The sequence below is a fragment of the Balaenoptera ricei genome, chromosome 11, assembly GCF_028023285.1.
Source record: "Balaenoptera ricei isolate mBalRic1 chromosome 11, mBalRic1.hap2, whole genome shotgun sequence".
Classification (NCBI taxonomy): Eukaryota; Metazoa; Chordata; class Mammalia; order Artiodactyla; family Balaenopteridae; genus Balaenoptera; species Balaenoptera ricei.
In genome coordinates this window covers 85,917,887-85,941,451 of record NC_082649.1, presented here as the reverse complement: position 1 = coordinate 85,941,451, position 23,565 = coordinate 85,917,887, and the positions used below count along the sequence as shown (strand labels likewise).

The 23,565-nt window shown below is 42.6% G+C and overlaps 2 protein-coding genes across 2 annotated transcripts in view; one reads left to right on the top strand and one right to left on the bottom strand.

The window, feature by feature from the left end:
• FRMD4B (FERM domain containing 4B) overlaps positions 1-23,565 on the top strand; it is a 347,737-nt gene that overhangs the window by 72,974 nt on the left and 251,198 nt on the right. The window lies entirely within an intron of this gene.
• Positions 13,830-14,249, bottom strand: LOC132374181 (cytochrome c-like). The gene has a single exon (XM_059937706.1). It carries the CDS (start codon positions 14,192-14,194, stop codon positions 13,850-13,852), a length of 345 nt encoding a protein of 114 aa, XP_059793689.1. The 5' UTR covers positions 14,195-14,249; the 3' UTR covers positions 13,830-13,849.

Sequence of the window (23,565 nt, the reverse complement as noted above, 5' to 3'; positions counted from 1 at the left end):
TGTCATCTTCACAGGACCAGTCACCTGTGGGAGTGTGTTTTTTATCATTAAGTGCAGGGGCGGACACACTTCACGTGTCTCCAGGGTATGACCTGTAATTCCCAGTGTACTCATTTCTGTGATATTCTTAGCGCTGCAGAAAAGCTCTCAGCAACAATGCTTGCTTAGAGTATTTTTAAAGTGCTTTGTCTCACTGCAAGCTTTTACCCTTCATCCCCTAAGAAAGCAAATGAAAGTCTAAGGAACTTGAACTTGGGCATTGAACTACAGGCCCATAAGAACATTTTGGTATGAGCAAATCAAATGAATGTATGCTGAGTGATTTCTGAAACCCAGTTCAAGATATTTCTCCCCAAAAGAATTTCAGCTTTTAAAAGAATTTGTTTTGTTTATTGAATTTTTTTGTGTCTTTGGCGTCACTTTATGGAAGTAGTTGGCATTAAAAAATCTAGTCAGTATTTGTGGGATTTTTCTGCTCAATCTTTTGGGAATTGCCCAAAAAAGCCCTATTTCCCTGGTTTCTGTAGGAGCAGTCATTTGATATACCAGTACCCTGTTCTCTGTTGAGGGCTGGTTTGTCCAGGGTCAGGGATCTGACTTCAACTGGGCCAACTGGAGCTCTTCCCTGGGATCCTTGAACTTGGGACCTTGAAGGTAGAGGTTTTCTCTATCTGGAGACTGAAATTGTAAAAGGTAAAGCTTGGGAGCTGCTGTGGCCAAGTTTTTCTCTGTATAAAAAAGGTCAGTGAACCAGAAGATTGAAGTTGAAATGCAGAGGGAAGGACTTCCCTGGTGGCACAGTTGTTAAGAATCCGCCTGCCAATGCAGGGGACACGGGTTCGAGACCTGGTCCGGGAAGATCCCACATGCCGCAGAGCAACTAAGCCCGTGCGCCACAACTACTGAGCCTGCGCTCTAGAGCCTGCAAGCCATAACTACTGAGCTCACGGCCACAACTGCTGAAGCCCGTGCTCCACAACAAGAGAAGCCACCGCAATGAGAAGCCCGCGCACTGCAAAGAGTACCCCTGCTCGCCACAATTAGGGAAAGCCCGCGCTCAGCAACGAAGACCCAATGCGGCCAAAAAAAAAAAAAGAAAAAGAAATGCAGAGGGAGAGTTAGACTTCTGATGGCATTTGAGCCCCTGATTATATCCTTCTTGAGACACAGCTTCCTCCCTGTCTTTCCTACTGCTTCCCTGATATGTAAAATCTCAGAATATACCTAAATTTCCTTTTTTGCTTCAGGTGTTTCACACTGGAGTTTATTCGTCTGTAGCCACAAAAAAAAGGCCTAATAGGTGACAAGTGATCGTTACACAGTCTGAGTCTCATGCAGGAACCAACACTATTATGAGCAGAAAAAATAATATAGACCAGGAAATTATGGGCCAGGAAATTAACATACAATATCTCAGACTCCAGACCCTACGACAACACTATGGGGTAAGTAATAGCCTTTCCTCATTTTACAGACTGGGAAATTGACACTGAGAAGTTAAGAAGTATTCACAGAGTTACCCAGCCAGTAAGGGGCAGAACTGGACGTGAACCTATGATGGTCTGACTGCAGAGTTTATTTGTTTTACCAATTTTACCATTGTAACCTCCCAACTGATATTTCTTTGATTTTCTCTTACTTGTGTTAGTTGCCTTTTGTCAGAAAGGATCAACTGAAGACTCACTAAACTGATTAGCAACCTCTTCCAGGACTTTGGGACTTGTAAAGATGGAAGGAGCCCTACAGGTTAAGTTCTCCAAACCCTTGTTTTACAGATAAGGAACTGTGGCTCTGAGAGGCAAGGGTACATGCCCAAGGTCACATAGCTATTGTACGGCAGTCCTGTAACTTGAATTTGTCTCCTAACACCAACACATTTGTTTTTTCCTTCTAACACACCCTTTTGGTCTAGGCTTAAAAGCGACTTTCTCCACAAAGTCTCTAGATTGATGAATTGCTCTTGCTATACAGGCTTTCCTACCACCCTCTCTTTCTTTGTTCATATAGCATTTAATTCCTGTTTTAAGTGCTTGTTCAACCGTCAATCTACCCCATCAATTAGTAGCCTCTGTGAAGGCAGGAACCCTGTTTCTCTTGTTCATTATTGCCCCTCACGTGGCATATGCTTAATATGCTTAAATGGTGACTAGAATACATGAATAAAATAGCACAAGGATGTGCAACAGTGGTCTGGAGTTTAAGGCAGTTGAGCTATATAATATTGGAACATATATTCCAGTTGTAATTCTTTGGTTTTTGCCATGTTGAACATTTGCCATTGTTATCATACAGGTAGTATTTAAACTTATAGCTTTGGGGACAGAAATGCTCACAGAAGTACCGGGAACCACGTTTCTTCCTTTCTTCTTAACTTCGGTTTGCTAGAACAGGTTTCTGTCACTTGTACTTAGTAGCTCCTAGCAGGTACGTGAGCTAAGACCAGACTCAAGATGAGGAAGCAAGAGGACAGCAAGTAATTGAAACTGTTGGATAAATTACTGATGAGCTCTACCATCCTTTGGGCATTTGCATTTCAGAGACTCAAGTGAATCTCTAATTTTTGAATTGTGTAGGGGAGGTTGGAAAAGAAGGAGAAGAGAAGTTATGTGGTAGGATGGGAGAAGGCTAGGGAGAAAAGGTGGCCTAAGAGCTGAGGCTTGAAAGATCAATACTATTTTGCTGGGGGTGACAGGAGTAAGACCAGCCTTCTCTTATTGAACTTGATAGGCTGTCTCCCTCTTGACTAAACATTGTGTAGGATCACTCCTTCAAACCTCTTGCCTAAAGCTGATTTGTTTTATCCACTTAAATTTTCATGTTACATTCAGCAATGACAAAATTTCATAAATTACACTAGTTGTATTAAGCTCACTATTAAAAAACCCATGCTCATGCAGATGGATTATAAACCACCAGCTGAATTCTCAACAGACACAAAAACATAAGGATGTTGGAGAAATGGAAATATATGTGCTTAGATGACTCTAGGAAAGAAGACAGAGATGGCTGGAGAGGCAAATCAGGGTCAAAGGCAAGATGACTCGATGAAAGCCATGCCAGATGTGGGGGTTTGTGGAAGTGAATCATATGCCCTCCACGTTCAGAGTGAAGAGTGAGATGGAGATCAAGATAGGAGCTCTGCTGCTGATGAGGCCACATTGTGGGCTTGAAGCCAAAATGGTCTTTGTTATGATATTTTCCATCCCCATGTCTGGACTTTGGAGCCCAAACTTGGAAAGAGTTGACGTGGTAGAGTGGACACTTACCCACCAGTTGTAGAGAAGATTCCAACTTCTCACCCCTCACCCCTCATGCCTCCCCCCTGTGAAGACCAGGAGCAGGGCAGGTAGCATTGTGCAGGCTTGCTTTAGGGATGCAGTTTAGGAAGAGAAAAGGCCAAAGAAAGCAGACACATATATTAATCATTGGTCTTCTCCCATTCCTGTTAGGTAAATTACTCCTGGAGAGAGGGTCCAAAGGTTTTTCCTCCAACCTTCATCTCTTTTAGGGAAGGTTCTTTTTCCTCTACTTAGAATCATAAGGGGTTAGTGAGTACTACCCCTCAAATGTGGAAGTTAGATCCCAAATTACTCTTACTTCTTGAGGGTAATATATGCGGAGGGAATTAGCTAAAAATACAATTCCCCAAAGACTCACTTCAAGGCTTGAAAATGCTAACAGAGCCACCAGGATGGATAAAACTCACGGTCCTTTGGAGCTCTCTACTCCTCATATACCCAGTATGGCAATCGCCATCTGATCCATGGCAAGCCCCTATGAGATGTTCTCTTAAAACTCGACTGATAATTTGAAGTAGAATTTGCAAGATAATGTCTTTCTATACAAAATCCTCTTCCAAGGAATAGAGACATTTGAAATGAAAAGTCAAACCAAACAATTTATCATCTCCATGCAAGCCCTTCATGAGCGTGCTCTGCAAAGAAATATGCGTCTTTGGCAAAACAACAGCCTTCCCTATTCATGTAGATACGATTTCCATAATGGACTGCATGGTGGTGCCTTCCTGATGTAATTGCAGAAGCCTCCTTGGCTGCACTGAGAAATTTTATTTGCTACCATAAATAATAAACTTGCTTTCTGCAAAAGTAACCTCTTTGGGGAATACAGGTCAGAAATATTCCCATCATCTTGGAGTCTTTAATGTGTTTTGCAGCTGAGTGTCTTGGGGTATATTTCACCAAACCTCTGAACTAGATTTTTTGATTCTGTCCCGTGGAGAACGGTGCTGTACCGCTATTAATCTGGAACATTCGCCGCATCACAGCAATTTGGTGAAATTATAATTGAAACATGGTACTTGACCCTGAGGGGACCATGGAGAAAGGGATTTGCTTTGGTGGCTCCTCATGCATCATTTAAAACCTGCTGCCGCTGAATCAAAGTCTGCTTCTTAACTCTGTAAACCTTTCATTGACAGCCATTTCAGCTGGGCTGCAGAATACTGTGCTTCTTGCCACCTCTGTCATTTTTCTCTATTTGTCTGTCTTTATTTTTCCATAAATTGGATTACCCTGACTAATAATAGGATTGTCAAAGAGAAGCTTGCTATGGGATTCTGGTGACTATCAAACAGAATATAATTAAACCATAGTTATGCAGCCTAATTGAGGAAAAGACATTTGGAATTAAGGGAAATCGGTGAAATTCAGTTGTTAATTTCATGTACACAAGGTAATAAACTGGGCTAATACGGGATTACTGACTGTTGGAATCCTTCTGAGATCTACCAAAAAAGGAGAGGTAAAAGGGATGTATCATTTTACCTATTTCTGAGTAAATAGGTTCAGTTCAATCTTTGGGAGAGTGCTGAAGAACATCCCTTTTCGAATCTTGTTTACATTCTCAAGTCTTTTTAATTAAAAATTGTCCGTTGAAACGAATCCAGTTAACCCTCCCTGCTATTTCCCTAGTGGAGACTGCTAGCTGTGCCCCCGTATTTATTTTTCCTTTTTTCTAGTAGAAATAGGACTGGACATAAGACCACCAGAATAATAACCACATTTCTCAGCCTTCTGTTGCAGTTGGCTGTTACCTCCAGCCAATGAGCTGTTATGTGTGTGATTAATTTTTGGGTTGTACCCTTGCAGGCACTGGGTATCCACATTATCTCTGTCTCTCCCTGTTGGCTGGAGGGTGTATGTGCTGGTGGGAGGCAGAGCAGCTGGTGGAGATGAGAAGATGGAAGCTGCCTGAGAAGGATGCAGGTGAAACTTGGTCCTGATAATTGTAGAGCCACCTTAACCTGTCCAGGACCACCTCTGCAAACTCTTCTATGAGAAAGAAATGAACTTTTTTCTGGGTTAAGGGACTTGCTTTTAGGACACCTTTGTTAGATCATCCTAATCTGATTCCTCACTCTGGAATTTTGAACCCAAACTGTATAGGTCTGTATTGATGGCAAAATTGGGTGCTTTCAGCAGCAAATAGCAGATTCCTGGATTCACACAGGCTTAAACAGTGAAGCAGAATTTTAACTCTCAGAACAGCAAGTGCAGAGACGGGGCAAGCTTTCAGGTTGCTTGATTTAGCGGCTCAATCATATCATTCAGGGCTCAACTTCCTTCTCCCGGTCCTCTGCCATTCTTTTATTTTTTTTTAAATTTAATTTTATTGGAGTATAGTTGATTTATAATGATGTGTTAGTTTCAGGTGTACAGCAAAGTGATTCAGTTATACATATACATATATTTTTAAAATTCTTTTTTCATATAGGTTATCACAGAATATTGAGTAGAGTTCCCTTGCTGTGTAGTAGGTCCTTGTTGGTAATCTATCTTTTATATAGTAGTGTGTGTATGTTCATTCCAAGCTCCTGATTTATCACCCCCCCAACCCCCCCCCCCCCCGCACGTTTCCCCTTTGGTAACCATAAGTTTGTTTTCGATATCTCTTAAGTCTGTTTCTGTATTGTAAGTAAGTGCATTTATATGTTTTTTAAAAATTAGATCCCACATGAGTGATATCATATGATATTTGTCTTAATCTGCCTGATTTACTTCACTTAATACGATAATCTCTAGGTCCATCCATGTTGCTGCAAATGGCATTATTTCATTCTTTTTTATGGCTGAGTAATATTCCACTGTATATATGTACCACATCTTCTGTATCCATTCCTCTGTCGACGGACATTTAGGTTGCTTCCATGTCCTGGCTATTGTAAATAGTGCTGCAGTGAACATTCCAGTGCATGTATCCTTTTGGATTATGGTTTTCTCCAGATATATGCCCAGGAGTGGGATTGCTGGATCAAATGGTAGCTCTATTTTTAGTTTTTTAAGGAACCTCCATGCTGTTCTCCTTAGTGGCTGCACCAATTTACATTCCCACCAACTGTGCAGGAGGGTTCCCTTTTGTCTACACCCTCTCCAGCGTTTATTGCCATACTTAATATTAGCTTCATCTTCAAGCCAGTGGCAAATGTTAATGTTCCAGTTCTGAGCATCACATCCAGGCTGGACAACATTCACAGGAGAAAGAGAGACCATTTTATTTGTGGCTGCTTCTTAGGAGAGCAGAAATGTTCCCAGAAGCAAAAAATTTCCCAGCAGTGTCCCATTCATATTTTAACAGCTGATATTGAGGCACATTCCTGACCCCATTCCTGTTAGTTAGAATGGAACTAACCCTGGACCAAACAGGTCCACCGCAGGGGCTTGAGTGACATCTGCATCTCTGGCTGAGTAGGGGAAGATTTGAAAGAAAAGGAACAATCTTGGATGGACTCATTGAGGACAGGGATGATGGGTAGAACACCGACAGTGTCTACTACAAAAGGAAACACTATAAAAGGATCTGAAAAAAATATGAATGAAAAGGTATATGTTGGGGATTTGCTTCAAAATACCATGGGAGAGGAGAAATGGGTAGAGCACAGACAAAGCAAGGCTACCCATGAATTAATCATTGTTGGAGTTCATGGGGGTTCATTATACTTTTCTCTAAGCTTTTGCATCTGTTTGAAATTATCTGTGATTTAAAAACAAAAACCAAAACCTTAAAACAAATAAATAATCCAGGCAAAACAGGGGAAGAAAAAGTAGCAGGAGAAATTTGATCTGTTTTCATGTTATCAGTAATGGTAGCTAACATGGAACATTTGCTCTTTGCTAGGAGCAATATCTATCAGTTGAGGATGGTTTAGGCCAACAAGAGAATTTATTTACTGGTCTGACTGACATTTTCAGAGGTAGCTTCAGGCCCAGTTAAGCGCATCTTTTGGTTGTGCTTTCTTCCTCATTGGGGCTCTCTCTGGGCAGTTGCCTAACAGCTCCTGGCTGGCTCCCATTTCTTCAACACCCCAGAGGAAAGGGAACTCTCCTTTTAATTTTTAAAATTTCTATTTATTTTTTTATTGAAGTATAGTTGATATACAATGGTGTGTTAATTTCTGCTGTACAGCAAAGTGACTCAGTTATACATATATATATACATTCTTTTTTTTAATATTCTTTTCCATTATGGTTCATCCCAGGATATTGAATATAGTTCCCTGTGCTATACAGTAGGACCTTGCTGTTTATCCATTCTATATATAATAGTTTGCATCTGCTAACCCCAACCTCCCAATCTATCCCTCCCTCAACCCCCTCCCCCTTGGCAACCACAAGTCTGTTCTCTATGTCTGTGAGTCTGCTTCTGTTTCATAGATAGGTTCATTTGTGTCATATTTTAGATTCTACATATAAGTGATATCATATGGTATTTCTCTTTCTTACTTCACTTAATATGAATCTCTAGTTGCATCCATGTTGATGCAAATGACATTATTTCATTCTTTTTTATGGCTGAGTAGTATTCCACTGTATATATATATACCACATCTTCTTTATCCATTCATCTGTTGATGGACGTTAGGTTGTTTCCATGTCTTGGCTATTGTGAAGGGAACTCTCCGTTTTATTAGTTGCAGCAGGAAGTCCCACACTGAGATCCCATTGATCCAGCATGGATTCTGTACCCGGATCTAAACCAGTGATGGCCAGGAGAATGTGATACTCAGAGGGACCAGTCCCGTTCTACCCCTGGAGCTGGGAGTAGTCTCCCTCCCTCTCAAACACCAGGGACTTAGAGAGGCTGATTCTTCTAAAGAGGATCCAGGGAGTGTGCCAAAGGAAGACGACGTGGATATTGGACAGGGAGAAGTGACAGATGACCATTGTGCTTATCTGATCTCATTTAGGCCTCATAAAAACTCTGGGCACATACTGTTGTTACCCCATTTTACAGGTGGAAAAACCGAGACTTAAGAGCTTAAGTGACTTGCCCATGAGCATGTAGGTGATGATGGTACAACTAGGATTCAAACACAGGAAGCTATTGGTGCCCTGGGCCTACCCTGGAGGTTGTCTGCGGACAGTTCTACACACACTGACAAGGCTCTTTGTGTTGTTCACCTGAGCACATTCATTCTCTAGCCACAGGAGTGGGGTCCTTCTAATTGTGGGACAGGCCACACATGCAGGAGGGTGAGTGAACATCTCCAGGGGTGACCCTCAACCAGCGAGGGGTGGGAACTGTGGAATAAAACTGTTGGTTCCCTGCCTCTCCTGAGGGCATGCTGACATGATCTCTTAGAGGGTTCCCAGGGAAATTGAGCCCCGCTTCTTCAGGGCCGTAACCTACTCACAAAGGTACTGTGGACTGGCTTCCTTCCTTTCCCTGCCTTGCTTCCTCGCTTCTCTACCTGTGCTTCCTAAGAGCATTTCCCCCAAAACTACTTGTCCCCAAATCCTTGCCTCAGGGCCTGCTTTTGAGGAAACGCAACCTAGAGACGTCAGCCATCAGCAAAATACTGTAATGATTAATTGGGACAATATCATTAAAACCCTCAGAGCAGTGCCTGTCTCTTAGAAAGTGCAAAATGAATGGAACAGTCGTTTTGACTGTTTTCCCTCAAGGTCGCCCATGCAACCATGTAATTTATCACCCAGTTTGGACATTTTTGAGAATGAAAGGGGGCGCTATGTTAATTGCTCAGGGAATACAGGTGAAAACTAGGACTGTCTGTAGGAAACCAGGATGTGTTGTCACCCAACAGTCATGACTTTAGTAGAAAGGGAATTCTCCATACAAAGGAAATTCTACCCCAACACTATAAACGCCCGTAACTGTTTCATAATTTCATATTTTTATGTATTATCCTTTCTTAAGTGGAGGCTCACCTTATCGTAGCCCTTTAGGGCCTAGACAGAATAATATTAAACTTCTCATTTGTAAGTTAGCAGTGAAATTGTCACAAAGAACTGACAAGGCATATCACACACAGAAGTGCTTTAGGTCTAAACGTAGTGAAAAGGGCTGTTCAAACTTCTCCTGGTAGAATAGAGAATGAATTTTGAGAGAGTAAAAACTTCAGATGTAGAAAGCTAATACCCAAGTGGTATGCATTTGAAAGAATATTAAGATCACTGTCTAAATAGTGTTGACTGAGAGGAGCCACTTCTCACAGTGAAAATAAATAGAGAATCAAAGCTCCAGTGAAGGCTGGAAGAAGCCTTATAGCGTCTAATCTGGTGGATCCCAAGTGCAGCCGCCTCTCCAGATCATCTGGAGGAGCTTTTGTAAATAAGCAGAAAATTGGTGCTTATCCAGGGAGGCCACACCTGGCCTAGAGCAGGGGTCAGCAAACCATGGCCCCCAGGGAAGCTGGCCAAATCCAGCCACTTCATTTGTGTACATTTCGTCCTGGGCTGCTTTGATGACATAGTGGGAGACTTGAGCATGGCAGTTGCAACAGACATCATACAAGCTACAAAGTCTAAACTATTTCCTATCTGGCCCTTTATAGAAAAAATCTGCTGACTGCTGGCCTAGAGGAATCAGTATTTTAAAAAGCTTTCCCGCAGATTCTGGTGCACAGCCAGGTTTGGGAAGTACTGACGACAATTTGTGCCTTGCATTTATAAAAACATTAAGCTGAGAGGCCCAGAGAGGTGAAGTGACTTGCCCAAGGTTGCAAAGCCAAGACAAATCTGAGAAACTTCTCCCTTTTTAACCCCCATCTTCCTCCTGCCACACCCTCCCTCCCCAGTGATGATCCTAGCTTCTGTTAGAAACCAGCCTCTTCACTGGACCACTGTGGGGCTCAGCTGGCAGCAATCAGCTCCCTGGCCAACAACATTTGATAATGAATAATACAGTGACTTGGCTTGGCATCTGGCACCCTAACTTTCCTGCATGCCAGAACGCCTTCGCTTTGTCATGGGCACCATCTGGATAGAAAACCATGTGGAATTTCCAGCAAATGGCATTTGATAGACATGTGCCACAGAAATCTCTTAAGTGAAAAGCTTGTCAAGAGTGAGAGGGGTTACACATCCCAAAAAAGAATCATTCATTCGTTGGTTCACTGATTCAGCAAACATTGATTGGGTGTTTCACTATAAGCCAAGCACAATGCCAGGCTCAGGGAGTTTAGTCTCTGTCTTTATGGTTACTATGGTTTGATGAAGGAGGCAAACAAACAATACGTAATAGATAACTAGTAAAAAATAGATAAGTAGATAGGCAATTGCAATTGCCACTTGCGACACAGACAAGACACCATACGACAGAAACACAAGAGGCAACAATTACAAAATGCCTGTTATACTCCAGGCACTTTTTTTACATGCTTTTATGTACTGACATTTAATGTTCACAGTAGTCCTGTGATGGTAGCTACTATAATAACCCCCATTTTACAGATGGGGAAACAGGTTGGTTAATTGGCTTGCCCAAGGTCACATGGCTAAGAAATGGTGAAGCCAGGATGTAAATATACGCAGTCTAGCTTAAGAGTTATAAACCGTCATGTTTTATGCCCCTCAAAATGGACGCAGACCTAAGAAAGAGCCGTTTAAGCTGATCTGGTGTCTTTTGAGATGCCTGGAGCACACATAATGAATATATAATGAATGTATGAATGAATTAGTTAATGAAGGTATACATAGTATAGCTATGTACGTATGTATATTTTTTTTAATTTTATTTATTTATTTATTTTTGGCTGTGTTGGGTCTTCGTTTCTGTGCGAGGGCTTTCTCTAGTTGCGGCAAGCGGGGGCTTGTCTTCATCGCGGTGCGCGGGCCTCTCACTGTCGCGGCCTCTCTTGTCGCGGAGCACAGGCTCCAGACGCGCAGGCTCAGTAGTTGTGGCTCACGGGCCTAGTTGCTCCGCGGCATGTGGAATCTTCCCAGACCAGGGCTCGAACCTGTGTCCCCTGCATTGGCAGGCAGATTCTCAACCACTGCGCCACCAGGGAAGCCCCAATGTACGTCTATCTTTAAGAATTCTATCTGGCGTAAAATGAACTGTTGTGAGTCCTGCATTACCCGTCCTCATTTTTTTTCCTTTCTGAGTGTTTGAGCTATTACCACCTATTTCAGCCAAAACATTGCTGCACTCTCATGTGAAAGGTGAAATGCGATAATTAGACAGAGCTCATTAAATCAGTTAAATGATCCTGAAGTAGAAACCAGAGAACCATGATTTACTAAAATGTTTCAAGTATTAGTATGCAGCGAGAATAAGAAGGCAAACTCTTACAAGACTGCTATAAGAAAAAAGCCCATCGATCATAAACACAGAAGCACCAAAGACATATTTATTGCCTTTTCTTAGCATAGAAAGCACCGTGCAAAAGTGCACGTGTTCAGAAAGAATTCAGCTGATTCACATTCTCAGGGAGTGTGTGTGCCCTAGAGGTTTGTAAGGATCAGATTCTTCTGAGGCTACTTGAGGGAATCAGCAGGCAGGCGCCCTTCAAACCAGTTTAAAGTGACATCTTTGTGAACCTGACGCTGTGGGTCTTTGAAACAAGTTAGAGTGCCTTTTGCCACCTGGTAGGAGAGCCACGCTCTCTGCTCTCCCCAGTCAAACAAGAAGAGAATCCACCAGGTGCAGTGTCTGACTGCAAGGGTGCTTTTCCAGGCCATGTTTAAATCTTAACAGCCAACTTTGATCCTCTTGGGAATTAATACCCTGAAAGTGTCCAAGCTCTTGGGATATTTAACCCATGTGAAATGAAAGGGGAGAATGTTTGGTGACTGTATAATTTTTGAAGTCCTCAAACCTTTAACATGGTTGGATAGCTCAGACGTCCACCTTCCTTGTTCAGTCCTTGTACATAGGAAATAGCCCTTGCCTATTCTTTGGCTAACTCCTACTTTAAGGCCCAGTTGAACCTAGTCTGAAATGATTCAGCATGAGTTTTTTGAGAAGACAACATTTAGTGAAAGTTACAACTTTAGGAGTTCTGGATATGCCACACAAAATATGCTGCTTTGTTGGTATATTGATTATTTTGAGATATAGACACTTTAAATATATATATTTTATTGAAGTATAGTTAATTTACAATGTTGTATTAGTTTCAGGTGTGTAGCATGGTGATTCAGTTTTATTTATTTATATATATACATATATATATTTTTTTGTTTTTCAGATTCTTTTCCCTTATGGGTTATTACAAAATATTGAGTGTAGTTCCTTGTGCTTTACCGTAGATCCTTGTTGGTTATCTGTTTTGTTTTTTTAAAAATTTTATTTATTTTTATTTTTGGTTGCGTTGGGTCTTCGTTGCTGCACACAGGCTTTCTCTAGTTGTGGCGAGCGGGGGTTACTCTTCGTTGGGTGCACAGGCTTCTCATTGCCGTGGCCTCTCTTGTGGAGCATGGGCTCTAGGCACACGGGCTCAGCAGTTGTGGCTCGCAGACTCACAGGCTTAGTTGCTCCGCGGCACGTGGGATCCTCCTGGACCAGGCCTCGAACCCCTGTCCCCTGCATTGGCAGGCGGATTCTTAACCACTGCGCCACCAGGGAAGCCCTGGTTATCTGTCTTATATATTGCAGTATGTATCCCAAACTCCTAATTTATCCCTCCCTCGCCCTTTTCCCCTTTGGTAACCATAAGTTTATTTTCTTAAATAATTTATTTTATTATTATTATTTTTTTAGATAGAGAATTTTAATTAAATTGTCATAGTTAAGACCAAAAAAGGTAAAGTGGACATTGTCAGTGTATCTTCAGCCCTTGCCTTAACAGGTGAATCTTTTTTTTTTTTTTTTTTTAAATCTATGAGGAATCAAATCCCACTAGATCCTAAAGTTTTTTTTTTTTTTAATACTTTATTTATTTATTTTATTTATTTATTTATGACTGTGTTGGGTCTCTTAGTTTTCGTGTGAGGGCTTTCTCTAGTTGCGGCAAGTGGGGGCCACTCTTCATCGCCGTGCGGGGGCCGCTCTTCATCGCCGTGCGCGGGCCTTTCACTATCGCCGTGCGCGGGCCTTTCACTATCGCGGCCCCTCCCGTTGCGGGGCACAGGCTCCAGACGCGCAGGCTCAGTAGTTGTGGCTCACGGGCCCAGTTGCTCCGCGGCATGTGGGATCTTCCCAGACCAGGGCTCGAACCCGTGTCCCCTGCATTAGCAGGCAGATTCTCAACCACTGCGCCACCAGGGAAGCCCTTAACAGGTGAATCTTGCTGGTCTATGAGACAGTGAAGGGAGCTTCTCAATATTTAAATATATTAATATAACCAATTATAGAAATCTAAATATAAAACCAATCTCCTATAGGGTTTGAGAAGGCATTCACCATATCCCTGAAAAGTTTAACATTCCTTATTCAAGTTTAATCATCTCTTTAGAAGGGGAAAACAGTGATAGTACTTGCTGAACCAGAATTACTATCAAAATTCAAAAAATTGACCATATTCATTTAGCCACAAGCCAATCTTATTTAAATCAGGACAGAAATATTACATCAGCCATTCATGATCTGAATTCTAGTGTATGAGATCAATTTAAATATGGTAGACATAAAAAGTCATGAGACATTTGTTTCATAATAAATAAGGCAGTGGCCAACTATTACTCATTAGTAGTTTTTTGAGATAAGCTATCAAGTCTGCCCTTTCTCCCTTCTTCTTAATGCCAGCGAAGATCATTTTTGTTCCAGGGATGTACTTCTTGGGATTCTCCAAATACTCCATCAGTGTCTCCTCTCCCCAGGTGATGCCTTTGTTCTTGTTGGCATCTGTGTAAGAGAATCCGACAGCCTGACCTGTCTTTCGCCCAAACAGGCCATGGAGATTTGACCCAGTCTTGTGCTTGCCTCTCTTTTCCACAGTATGGCACTGGGCACACTTCTGAACAAAAATCTTCTTGCCCTTCTCAACATCACCCATTTTTAAATCGTTCTTTCTCTGTGTACGACTAAGACGTTCCCGCTCGCAAGCCGAACGTCCCGCTCTCTAATCTATTTATTTTATTTTTGACTGCGTTGGGTCTTCGTAGCTGTGCGCGGGCTTTCCCTAGTTGTGGCGAGCGGGGGCTACTCTTCATTGCGGTGCGCAGGCTTCTCATTGCGGTGGCGTCTCTTGTTGTGGAGCATGGGCTCTAGGCGCACGGGCTTCAATAGTTGTGGCTCGTGGGCTCTAGAGCGCAGGCTCAGTAGTTGTGGCGCACGGGCTTAGTTGCTCCGTGGCATGTGGGATCTTCCCGGACCAGGGCTCAAACCTGTGTTCCCTGCATTGGCAGGCGGATTATTAACCCCTGCGCCACCAGGGAAGCCCCCATAAGTTTATTTTCTGTGTCTGTGGGTCTATTTTTGATTTGTAAATAAGTTCATTTGTATCTTTTTTTCTTTTTTTAGATTCCACATATAACTGATATCATATGATATTGTTTTTCTCTGCCTGGCTTATTTCACTTAATATGGTAGTCTCTGAACTGCCCTTATCTGCCTAGAAACAGATCCTTCAGAAGGAGCTCAATTGTCATAAATCCCCTCCCCGGGAAACTCCAGGGAAGACTGATTGATCACAGGAGAGGAAACTAGAAGTCCACACCACACCCAGTCAAAAACCTTGTCACAAACTATCATACGTCTCATCTGTTCTTTTCCGGCACCATTCATCTTTTTAAAAAATCATTTACTGTCCCCTAAGAGGCCTACATGCCCCCTTCCCTTTCCCTGTAAAGATGGTATTTAATCCTGAATTCTCAAGCCACCTCTTTGAGTACTTATTTTTCCCTGGGTATCTCCCATATATACATGAGCCAAATGTTAATAACCTTCTGCTTGTTTTTCTCTTATTAATCTTTTATTACAAGTGTCTCAGCTAAAAACTCAGAAGAGTAGAGGGAAAAACATTTTTTCTCCTAGACATTAACTTTCCTGTATTTTCCTATACTTCCATAATGCAATTTACATAGTGATTGTTTACTGTTCGTAAGTATAGACTGTATTTACTAGTTCACCATTATGTTACCGAGTCCAGGCTCGTACTGCTTGCCATACAGCAGGCCAAAAAATTGAGAAACGAATTGTTGGGGCAAGGAATAGCAACTTTATTCGGAAAGCCAGCAGATGGAGAAGATAGTGAATAGTTTCCCAAAGAACTGTCTTACCCAAGTTAGAATTCAGGCTTCTTTTATACTAAAAGGGGAGGGGGTGTCGTTGGTTGGTGCAAACTTCTTGGTTTCGGAACCCTTTGATCTTGCAGCTGCCCAGAGGTCAGGTCATGATGTTTCAGTATACCTGCAACAAATCTTATTCTCTGTTCTGCAACTTTTTATCTCTATCGGAATGGAAAAGTGTCATACCTTTAAAGGTCAGAGCCTTGAGAATGGGCTACCCTGTATATTTCAAGCAACATTCTTAACTTGTAGCAGAAGCACTAGAATACAAAGGTTAAAGTGAAAGAAGCAGATGTAATATGGAGTCAGAGTTGTTCTTCCCTATTACAATTACATACCCAGCACATGTGTGGCCCATTATAGAAGTCTAATAAGTAGCTGTACAGTGGAGGAATATGTCCTGGAAACTAATGAGTTCTATTTCACACCATCTATGGGAGCTTTCTGAAGCTCTATGGTGTAATTCTTATTACTGGTTTAATATTTCCTCATGAACTCTCTTAGTTTGAGTTCCTCCAAAACCGAACCTAGAGCAAGATCTTGGGTGCAGGAGGATAATTTGGGAGATTTCCAGGAAGCAGGAGGGAGGATTGGAGGCAGCTGTGAGAGCAGGGAAGGAGAAAAAGCCAAGAAAGACATCTCCGTGGGCAACTGGTGCTCATTTCTGCAAGGACCCTGACTGAGGCTCAGAGGCCGGGGCATTTGTCCACAGCTCCCTCGTTGTGGAGGGTTGCCACAGGGTTCTTACCTTGCCTACCTCTACAGAAGCAGAGAAGGACAGTGGAAGCGTTAATGGGAGCTGTCAAATTTGCCAAAAACCCACCTTGGCTGAGACTGAAATCATGAAAATGTCCAGCTACTTGACCAGAAAATGTTTTCTCTTTCATTTCTTATAATCTACAACTTACAAGGATTTACACATCTTCTTTATCCATCCGTCGATGGACATTTTGGTTGCTTCCATGTGTTGGTCCTTGTAAATAGTGCTGCAGTGAATGTCGGGGTGCATGTATCTTTTCGAATTATGCTTTTTGCTCCACGTATAGGCCCACGAATGGGATTGCAGGATAATGTTTTCGTTTTTTAAGGAACTTCCATAGTGTACTCCACTGTGGCTGTGACCAACTTACATTCCCAAAAACAGCTTAGGAGGGTTGCCTTTTCTCCATGCCCTCTCTTGCATATTTTGTATGTAGATTTTGATGATAGCCATTTAGACTGGTGTGAGGTGATTCCTTGTTCTAGTTTTGATTTGCGGTTTTCTAATAATTAGCCATGTGGAGCATCTTTTCATGTGCTTAAAAAAAAAAATCAAAAACAAAACAGTGTGCATTAAATTTACCTCTTGAAATTGGTTTCTTAAAAGTCCGCCCTGATTTGAATTCTTTTTCGATCAGTTACCCCAGGACATTTCTTGAGGGCAGGTGTCCTTTAGAGCAGGGGTCCCCAACCCTCGGGCCTCGACTTGTTAGGAACCAGGCCTCACAGCAGGAGGTGAACACCGGGAGAGCTAGCGAAACTTCATCTGCGACTCCCCATCGCTCCCCATCACTCCCATTGCCACCTGAACCTTTGCTCGCATTACCGACTAAACGATCCCCCCCATCTCTCCTGTTACCGGTGGAACCATCCACCCCATCGCTTGCATTACTTCCTGGACCATCCCCGCCCCTGTCCATAAAAAAATTGTCTTCCATGAAACCAGTCCCTGGTGCCGAAAAGGCTGGGGACCCCTGCTTTAGAGCCCCGCAGGCCTTGTTGTAAAGTGTCCCTTAGGGGGATAATTTAGCACCGGTTTTAAAGTTGTTGTTACGGGAAATGTCCACAAGGTGGCAGCATTTTTCATGCCCCACTCGGGTTACCGCGGCAACCAGAGCCTTAGAGAAAGTCCTGTTACAGGGTTGTAGATTCGAGTGGACTGTGGCAGAAGAAACACCCCAGACCTCGTGTTTCCTTACTTCTTCCTCCTTACCCTTCACCCCCCCACGCCCCACGACAATTCCCAAACCCTGCCAAAACCGCTATGCTGAGCTTGCTGTCGTACGGAGGTGGGGAGACTCCGAGGAAGGAGGCTGCCCATGGGAACCCCACCACCAGGAGACTTGGAGACCAGGGGACTTTTCAAAGCTCATGCAGCGTGAGGGTCCACCGACCTTTGGGTGCACTAGGCTTGGTTGAGCTGGAGGAGGGCCCGCCTGCATCTGGAGGTTGTGGTCCGCCTGTCAGGTCCAAGAGAGGCTCATTTGCTGGCACCTGCTCCCGGTTCCCTCACCTCCACCACGTCTAGACTTGGGACCCAAGGCTGCTCTGGCTCCGGGGATGTGACACCAGCCTAGGTCACCGAGCCCTGAAGGGAATATCGTTGGCATTTCTTCTCTTTCCTTTTCTTTTGAAATTTAATTTTTATTTTATATTGGAATATAGTTGATTTACAGTGTTGTGTTTGTTTTGGGTGTACTGCAACCTGATTCAGTTATACAGATACGTATATCTATCGTTTTTAGGATTCTTTTCCCATATAAGGTATTACAGAGTGTTGAGTAGATTTCCCTGTGCTCGACAGTAGGTCCTTTGATTATCACGTACATATATATTACTGTGGATATGTTAATCCCACCCTCCTAATTTATCCCTCCCCACCTTCATCTTTCCCCTTTGGTAGCCATAAGTTCGTTTTCTAAGTCTTTGAGTCTTTTTCTGTCTTGCTAGGGAGTTCATGTGTGTCATCTTTTTAGATTCCTCATTTAAGTGCTATCATATTTTTTTTTTGTCTGTCTGACTTACTTCACTTCGTATGATAAACTCTAGTTCCATCCATTTTTCTGCAAATGGCCGTCTTTTCTAAACTGATTTTCTAATCTAGATAGAAATGGTAAGCTGTCCTCTGGAAGTGTATTTAAGAAAATTTTTTTTAACGTAAAGAGAAAACATCAGTGCAAATTGGGTGCCAACTTTAATATTTTTTGGAAACAAAAAATTGGCCCTGGGTATTAACCCCTCTGCCTTTGCCATGTTTTCATTTTACTGGAGTGCAGTACTGATCCTTGTGCAGTGAAGAAGCGAACGCCCCTGTGACCCACCCTGAGTTCCCTCCCTTACTTGCCAAATCCTGGTAGAAAGATTCCTGTTTTTTACATAGATTCATATTTTCTTTTCTCTGTCTTTCTGTTCAAGATCACTTATTTCTCTTTTTCTTATTATGTAAGCAATGCATTTTTATTCTGGAAATTTTAGAAAATACAAGAAAGATCAAAGAAAGAAATAATAGCCATTTATATTTTCCTTACTTAGATACAGCCAAGCTCACCTTTTTGTATATTTTCTTTTGGCACTTGATCCAGGTATTATGAAAATGACAGCGTTCTGTTCATAGCATATTTAAAACTCTCACTTATTTTGGACATTTTTCTATATTGATAAATATGGATAAACAGTTTCTGCCCTCCGTACCTCCCACCTCCCTCCGTCCTTCTTCGGTTTCTTTCTGCGTTCCTTTCTTTTGTAAAAATAATTCCATCTTTTGTCTGGTTGGAAAAGTGGTCATGTATAAAAAATACACACACACACACAGATATACATGTACATGTAAACACATGTGTGTGTTTATTAGACCACTCAGAAAGAACTTCTACCATCTAGAGCGGGAGTCAGCTAACTTTTTTCTAAAGGACCAGATAATCTGTGTTGTAACAACTCAACTGTGCATTATGGTGCAAAAGCAGTCCTAGAGAAAGTGTAAAAGAATGAGCATGACTGTGTTCCAATAAATCTTTATTTACAAAAAACAGCAGACAATCCTGAAACTGTAGTTTGCTTGGCCCAGTCTAGGGCAAAGCGCTAATAATTTAACTTGCAGAAACACATACCTATATTTTTTCCACAAAAATGGAATCATACTACATAAGCTGTCTTGGATGTATTTAAATATTTATTGGTGTCTATTATGTGCCAGCTCATATATAGTGGTGCATACAATGTTGAACAAGACTGACAGGCTGTCTGCTCCCGTGGCGTGTACTGCCAGGGACACACAATGAAAATCATAAGTGCTCTGAAAGTCATGGGGGGATGTGATGGACAAAAGTCAGCATTCTAGTGTATCATAACTTTTGCAACCAATCCCCTATTCAGGGGCATTTAATTTCCTTAATTGTTTCTATTTTAGACTTCCTTGTCGTAAACATTTTAGGATTAAGTCTTTATGAAAAACCATCATTTTTTACTTGGGCTCAAATTCCTTAAAGTGGAATCCCTGAGTCAAAAGGTATACAAATTTTTTTGGTCTTTTGCTAAGCATTACCAAAGTACTTTCTAGAAAACTTATACCAACTTGCACTTTCACCTGACCTTTTTTTTTTTTCCCCCTTGCTTCCTTTGTGCAGCCAGACTGAGTTTCATGAATTGAGAAAGTAAAATGAAAGTGGCATAAATCTAAGCCGTGAAACAGAAATAAAGAGATAGGGAATCATTCGTGGGAGAGGAGCCCAGTTTCAGATGTTTTGTCTTCAGGGGTTTCCTGTGATCTGCTCCCTATGTAATAGTTAGAAATAAATCTCAGAAGTTCTGTAGAGCTAGCTGACACCAGTTATTAACTGCCTTCACCATGTGCCAGAAGCTCTGGTAAGCCCTTCACGTGCATGATCTGAATTAAGCCTCAGAATGGCCTGATGATGGTGGAGCCAGACCACAACCGGGTCTCTTTGAACTAGAGTAGAAATGTCAAGCCGGCAGCCCCGCGGTCTGCTTTCTTTGGCTCACACAATGTGGCCCAGCACAGTATTTAAACATTTATCGACATAGTTCCAAACATTTTAAAAGTGGAAAATGTCACAGAAAATCTATATTTAAAACTTTGGAAAAATTGCAAGACCTGGGGTCATACTGCACACTGGGGTCATACTGCCGCTTGCTGACAGTGGGTGGGTCGTGGGGGGCTTCTTCTACACAAGGGACGTGTGTTCTGATAATGATATTATTGAGCTAAGATTAGCGGCCACTAAGAAATTCCTCCTTCAAACCGATAGTGACTCTGTGCTTGGGACACAGCAGGGAGCTTGGGGAGAATGCATGCCCCTCCTCCTCCAAGCCATTTCCTTACTTATTTACTTGCCTGAGTTTGCTGCCTGGATGTTAACTCTGGGGCGAGACAGGACTGAGGAGAAGGAGGGCAGATGTGGGTCCAGCCATCACCGTGACCCAGCCTAGGCTCTAGAGGAGGGGACGCTTCAGAGGCTTACTTAATTGAGGGTGTCCCAAGCTGTTGGGGGGACAGCCTGTAAAATGACTCTTGGTTTCTGGGTGTCTGCCCTCCTCCTCTTACATCCATCTTTCTCATTCCTGTTTTATTCACCACCTAAATTCTTTTTTAGTACATGTCACCACACGCTTCCTGGCCACGTGGGTCTCCCTACTCCATCTCGCCTTAGGAAGCGGACTTGGCCATTTTCAGACTGTTGTCTCCTCCTTTTCTTAGTACATCTCTGCCAAATGCTTGCCCCACAGCCTGACCGTGTGCCCATCTGTTGCCCACTTGGAGCGTGTGCCCCCGTCGGTTTTCTGCTAGGAGTGGCTGTGGCATTTGTTCACCTCCTAACTCTCTGTGGCTGGAGGGCAAACGGGGGCTCTGTCAGGCCTAGTGGCTTTGGAAGCCAGAGCTTGGCTATCTCAAGTCTTCACTTTGTGTTTTGTTTATTTAGAGCCACAGAGTGCAACGAAGAAGTCACTTTTACGTATATGCGCTTCCCATACACCAGCCACTGTGCCAAGTGAGGGGTGCCGGGAAGGAAAGGGCAGTGTGGGAGTCAGAGGTGCCAGCAAAGGGTATGAACCAGATCCAAGTGTGGCATCTGCACCAGTAGGGAGTAGATTCAGAAACTTCTCGTGGCAGAACGCACCAGGTCAAGGAGACTTCTAGAAGGTGCTGCAACCAAAGCCTTCATGCCCGGAGAGAGCTCTTAAAAACACCCAAAGTCAGGGCTTTTAATGTCCATCCTATTCAAGCCCCACTTCCTCCTTAAGCCCACCTGAGTGCCTCTGTCTTCAACAAACTCTCCTGTCTCCAAACTTCTGTCCAGTACAGAAGCCATTAGCCACCCATGGCTGCTGACCATCTGCAGTGTGGCCAGGCTAAATTGAGAGGTAATGTAAATATAAAATGCACACAGGGTTTGAAGGCTTAGGACACACACAAAAATAGAATGTAAAATATCACATTAATAAACTCATATTGCTTACACGTCGAAATGACATTATTTGGCTATATTGGATTAAATATTTTATTCTGTCTTTTTACTTTTATTAATATGGCTATTAGAAATTTGAACATTACATACGGACATCTCATTTGTGGCTCAAGGGAGAGTCCCGCTGTAGAGCTCTCCCTACTCAGCCACGTCAAATATGGTTCTTTATAACTTTGCCATATATTTGTTACACATACATATATATGTGTGTGTGTGCGTGCGTGCGTGTAAGTACAGTATATATTCTCAGTCTCTCTAACTAGGTAGAAGACAGGACTAACGTCTCGTCTCGTTCCTCTGTGTTTCCTCACTCTCTGCCCTGCCAAAGTGCCCCTTTTGCTATTAAAGATCCAATGTGTGTTTGATAACAATTCTTTCATTCATTTGACAAATATTTGTTGAACTCAGACTCTGTGCCAGGTTCCCCTGGGAACTTAATAAACTTTAACTCAATACCTGGCATAGGTAAAAAGAATGTAGAAATTATCAGCTTTATTTTGCAAGATAAGGAAATCGGGGTAAAAAGTTTAAGTGATTTGCTCAAGGTTACCCACTAGGTAAGTGGCAGGAAACAGGATTCCAGAACTCTTTTTTTATGTGGCTCCAAATCATGTTCAGCATGCTGGTCCTGTTGAGAATCCTTCACCCCAGCCCAGGTGCACCCTAAATCCTGTCTTCTTGTTTGTATATGTGCACTTATTACAACGCTTACTAATCGTCCATCTTTCCCGATAGACTCTGAATGGAAGGACAGAAACTATTTCTCTGCAACCCCTGTTGCGTCCCTGGGGCCTCGCACATGCCTGGCACCTCGTAAGCACTTAATAAATGTCTGTTGAAGATATTTAGTGATAAACGAGTGTGCCTTCTCCCTCCCACCATTATAAAATTCATGTTGAATTCCATTTTCCTGGAGAGGATACAAATTGGAATAAAGCTCTATAGCTGCTTTCTCAACAACTGAAATATTGTAAACATTCATTTTGTATTTTATTTATTTAGAGCTCCATAATGCAAAAAAGAAATCCATTTAGAGTCTGGGGAAGAAGTCTCTCTTTCCCTGCCGGTCTGTCTTTCTGCTTTTATGTTATCTCACCTACATGACAAAACCAACCACCTGTCTTTTGTCAAAATACACTATGCATCCTCATAACAGCTGTGTGCTAGCTGCTGCCAGGGCCTTGGCGCAAACCTGGGACTGATGGGTTTTTTAAATTATCTTGGCATAACTTATTTGCCATAGAAGTATCTGAATGGATTGTATCATGCCAGGACCACCTAATGGTTATAAGACAGGAAACCATCCTGCCCACCAGAGAAGAAAGGTAGCCAGGCACGGAGAGAAGAACACTGAGCTACAAAGCATTAGGAGTGGTTACTGGTCTCAGCTTTGTCATTACTATCTCTGTAACCTTGAATGAGCCATGCTTCTTCATTGTCATGAACCTAGTTCTCTTATCTATAAAATTGAGGACATTGAAATAGATCAGAAAGGACAGCAACATGGCATACGTACCACCCTGCTGTTGCTGTCTTCCATTGCAGACATTGCTAATCAATCACAATTTACTCTCCATTGATCCAGGGTACAGCTTCATAAACCTTATCACAGCACTCCTTACACTGTCACTCATCAGTCACTGACCATTGCCAGGCAAACAGTCCTTTTTCTCTTTTTGTGCAGGCTAGGGAGAAGAGAAGAAATCACAGTAGGACAGTTTTTATTCTTAAAAGCCTTCCCTGCATTAGCTGGAAGTCACCAGCGTGGTCATGATGATATCGCAAACCATCCTCTGAGATGACCCTGGTGTGGAAAGGTCATTGAGCCCTTCTGGTTCCTGGCAACACTGAGGTGGCAGAGCTCTGAATGGGCTGAGACTTTGAGGGAATTGGCC

What these genes read in the sequence shown, in the direction of transcription:
- LOC132374181 (XM_059937706.1), bottom strand. Translation starts at nt 14,194, where the DNA reads ATGGGTGATGTTGAGAAGGGCAAGAAGATTTTTGTTCAGAAGTGTGCC.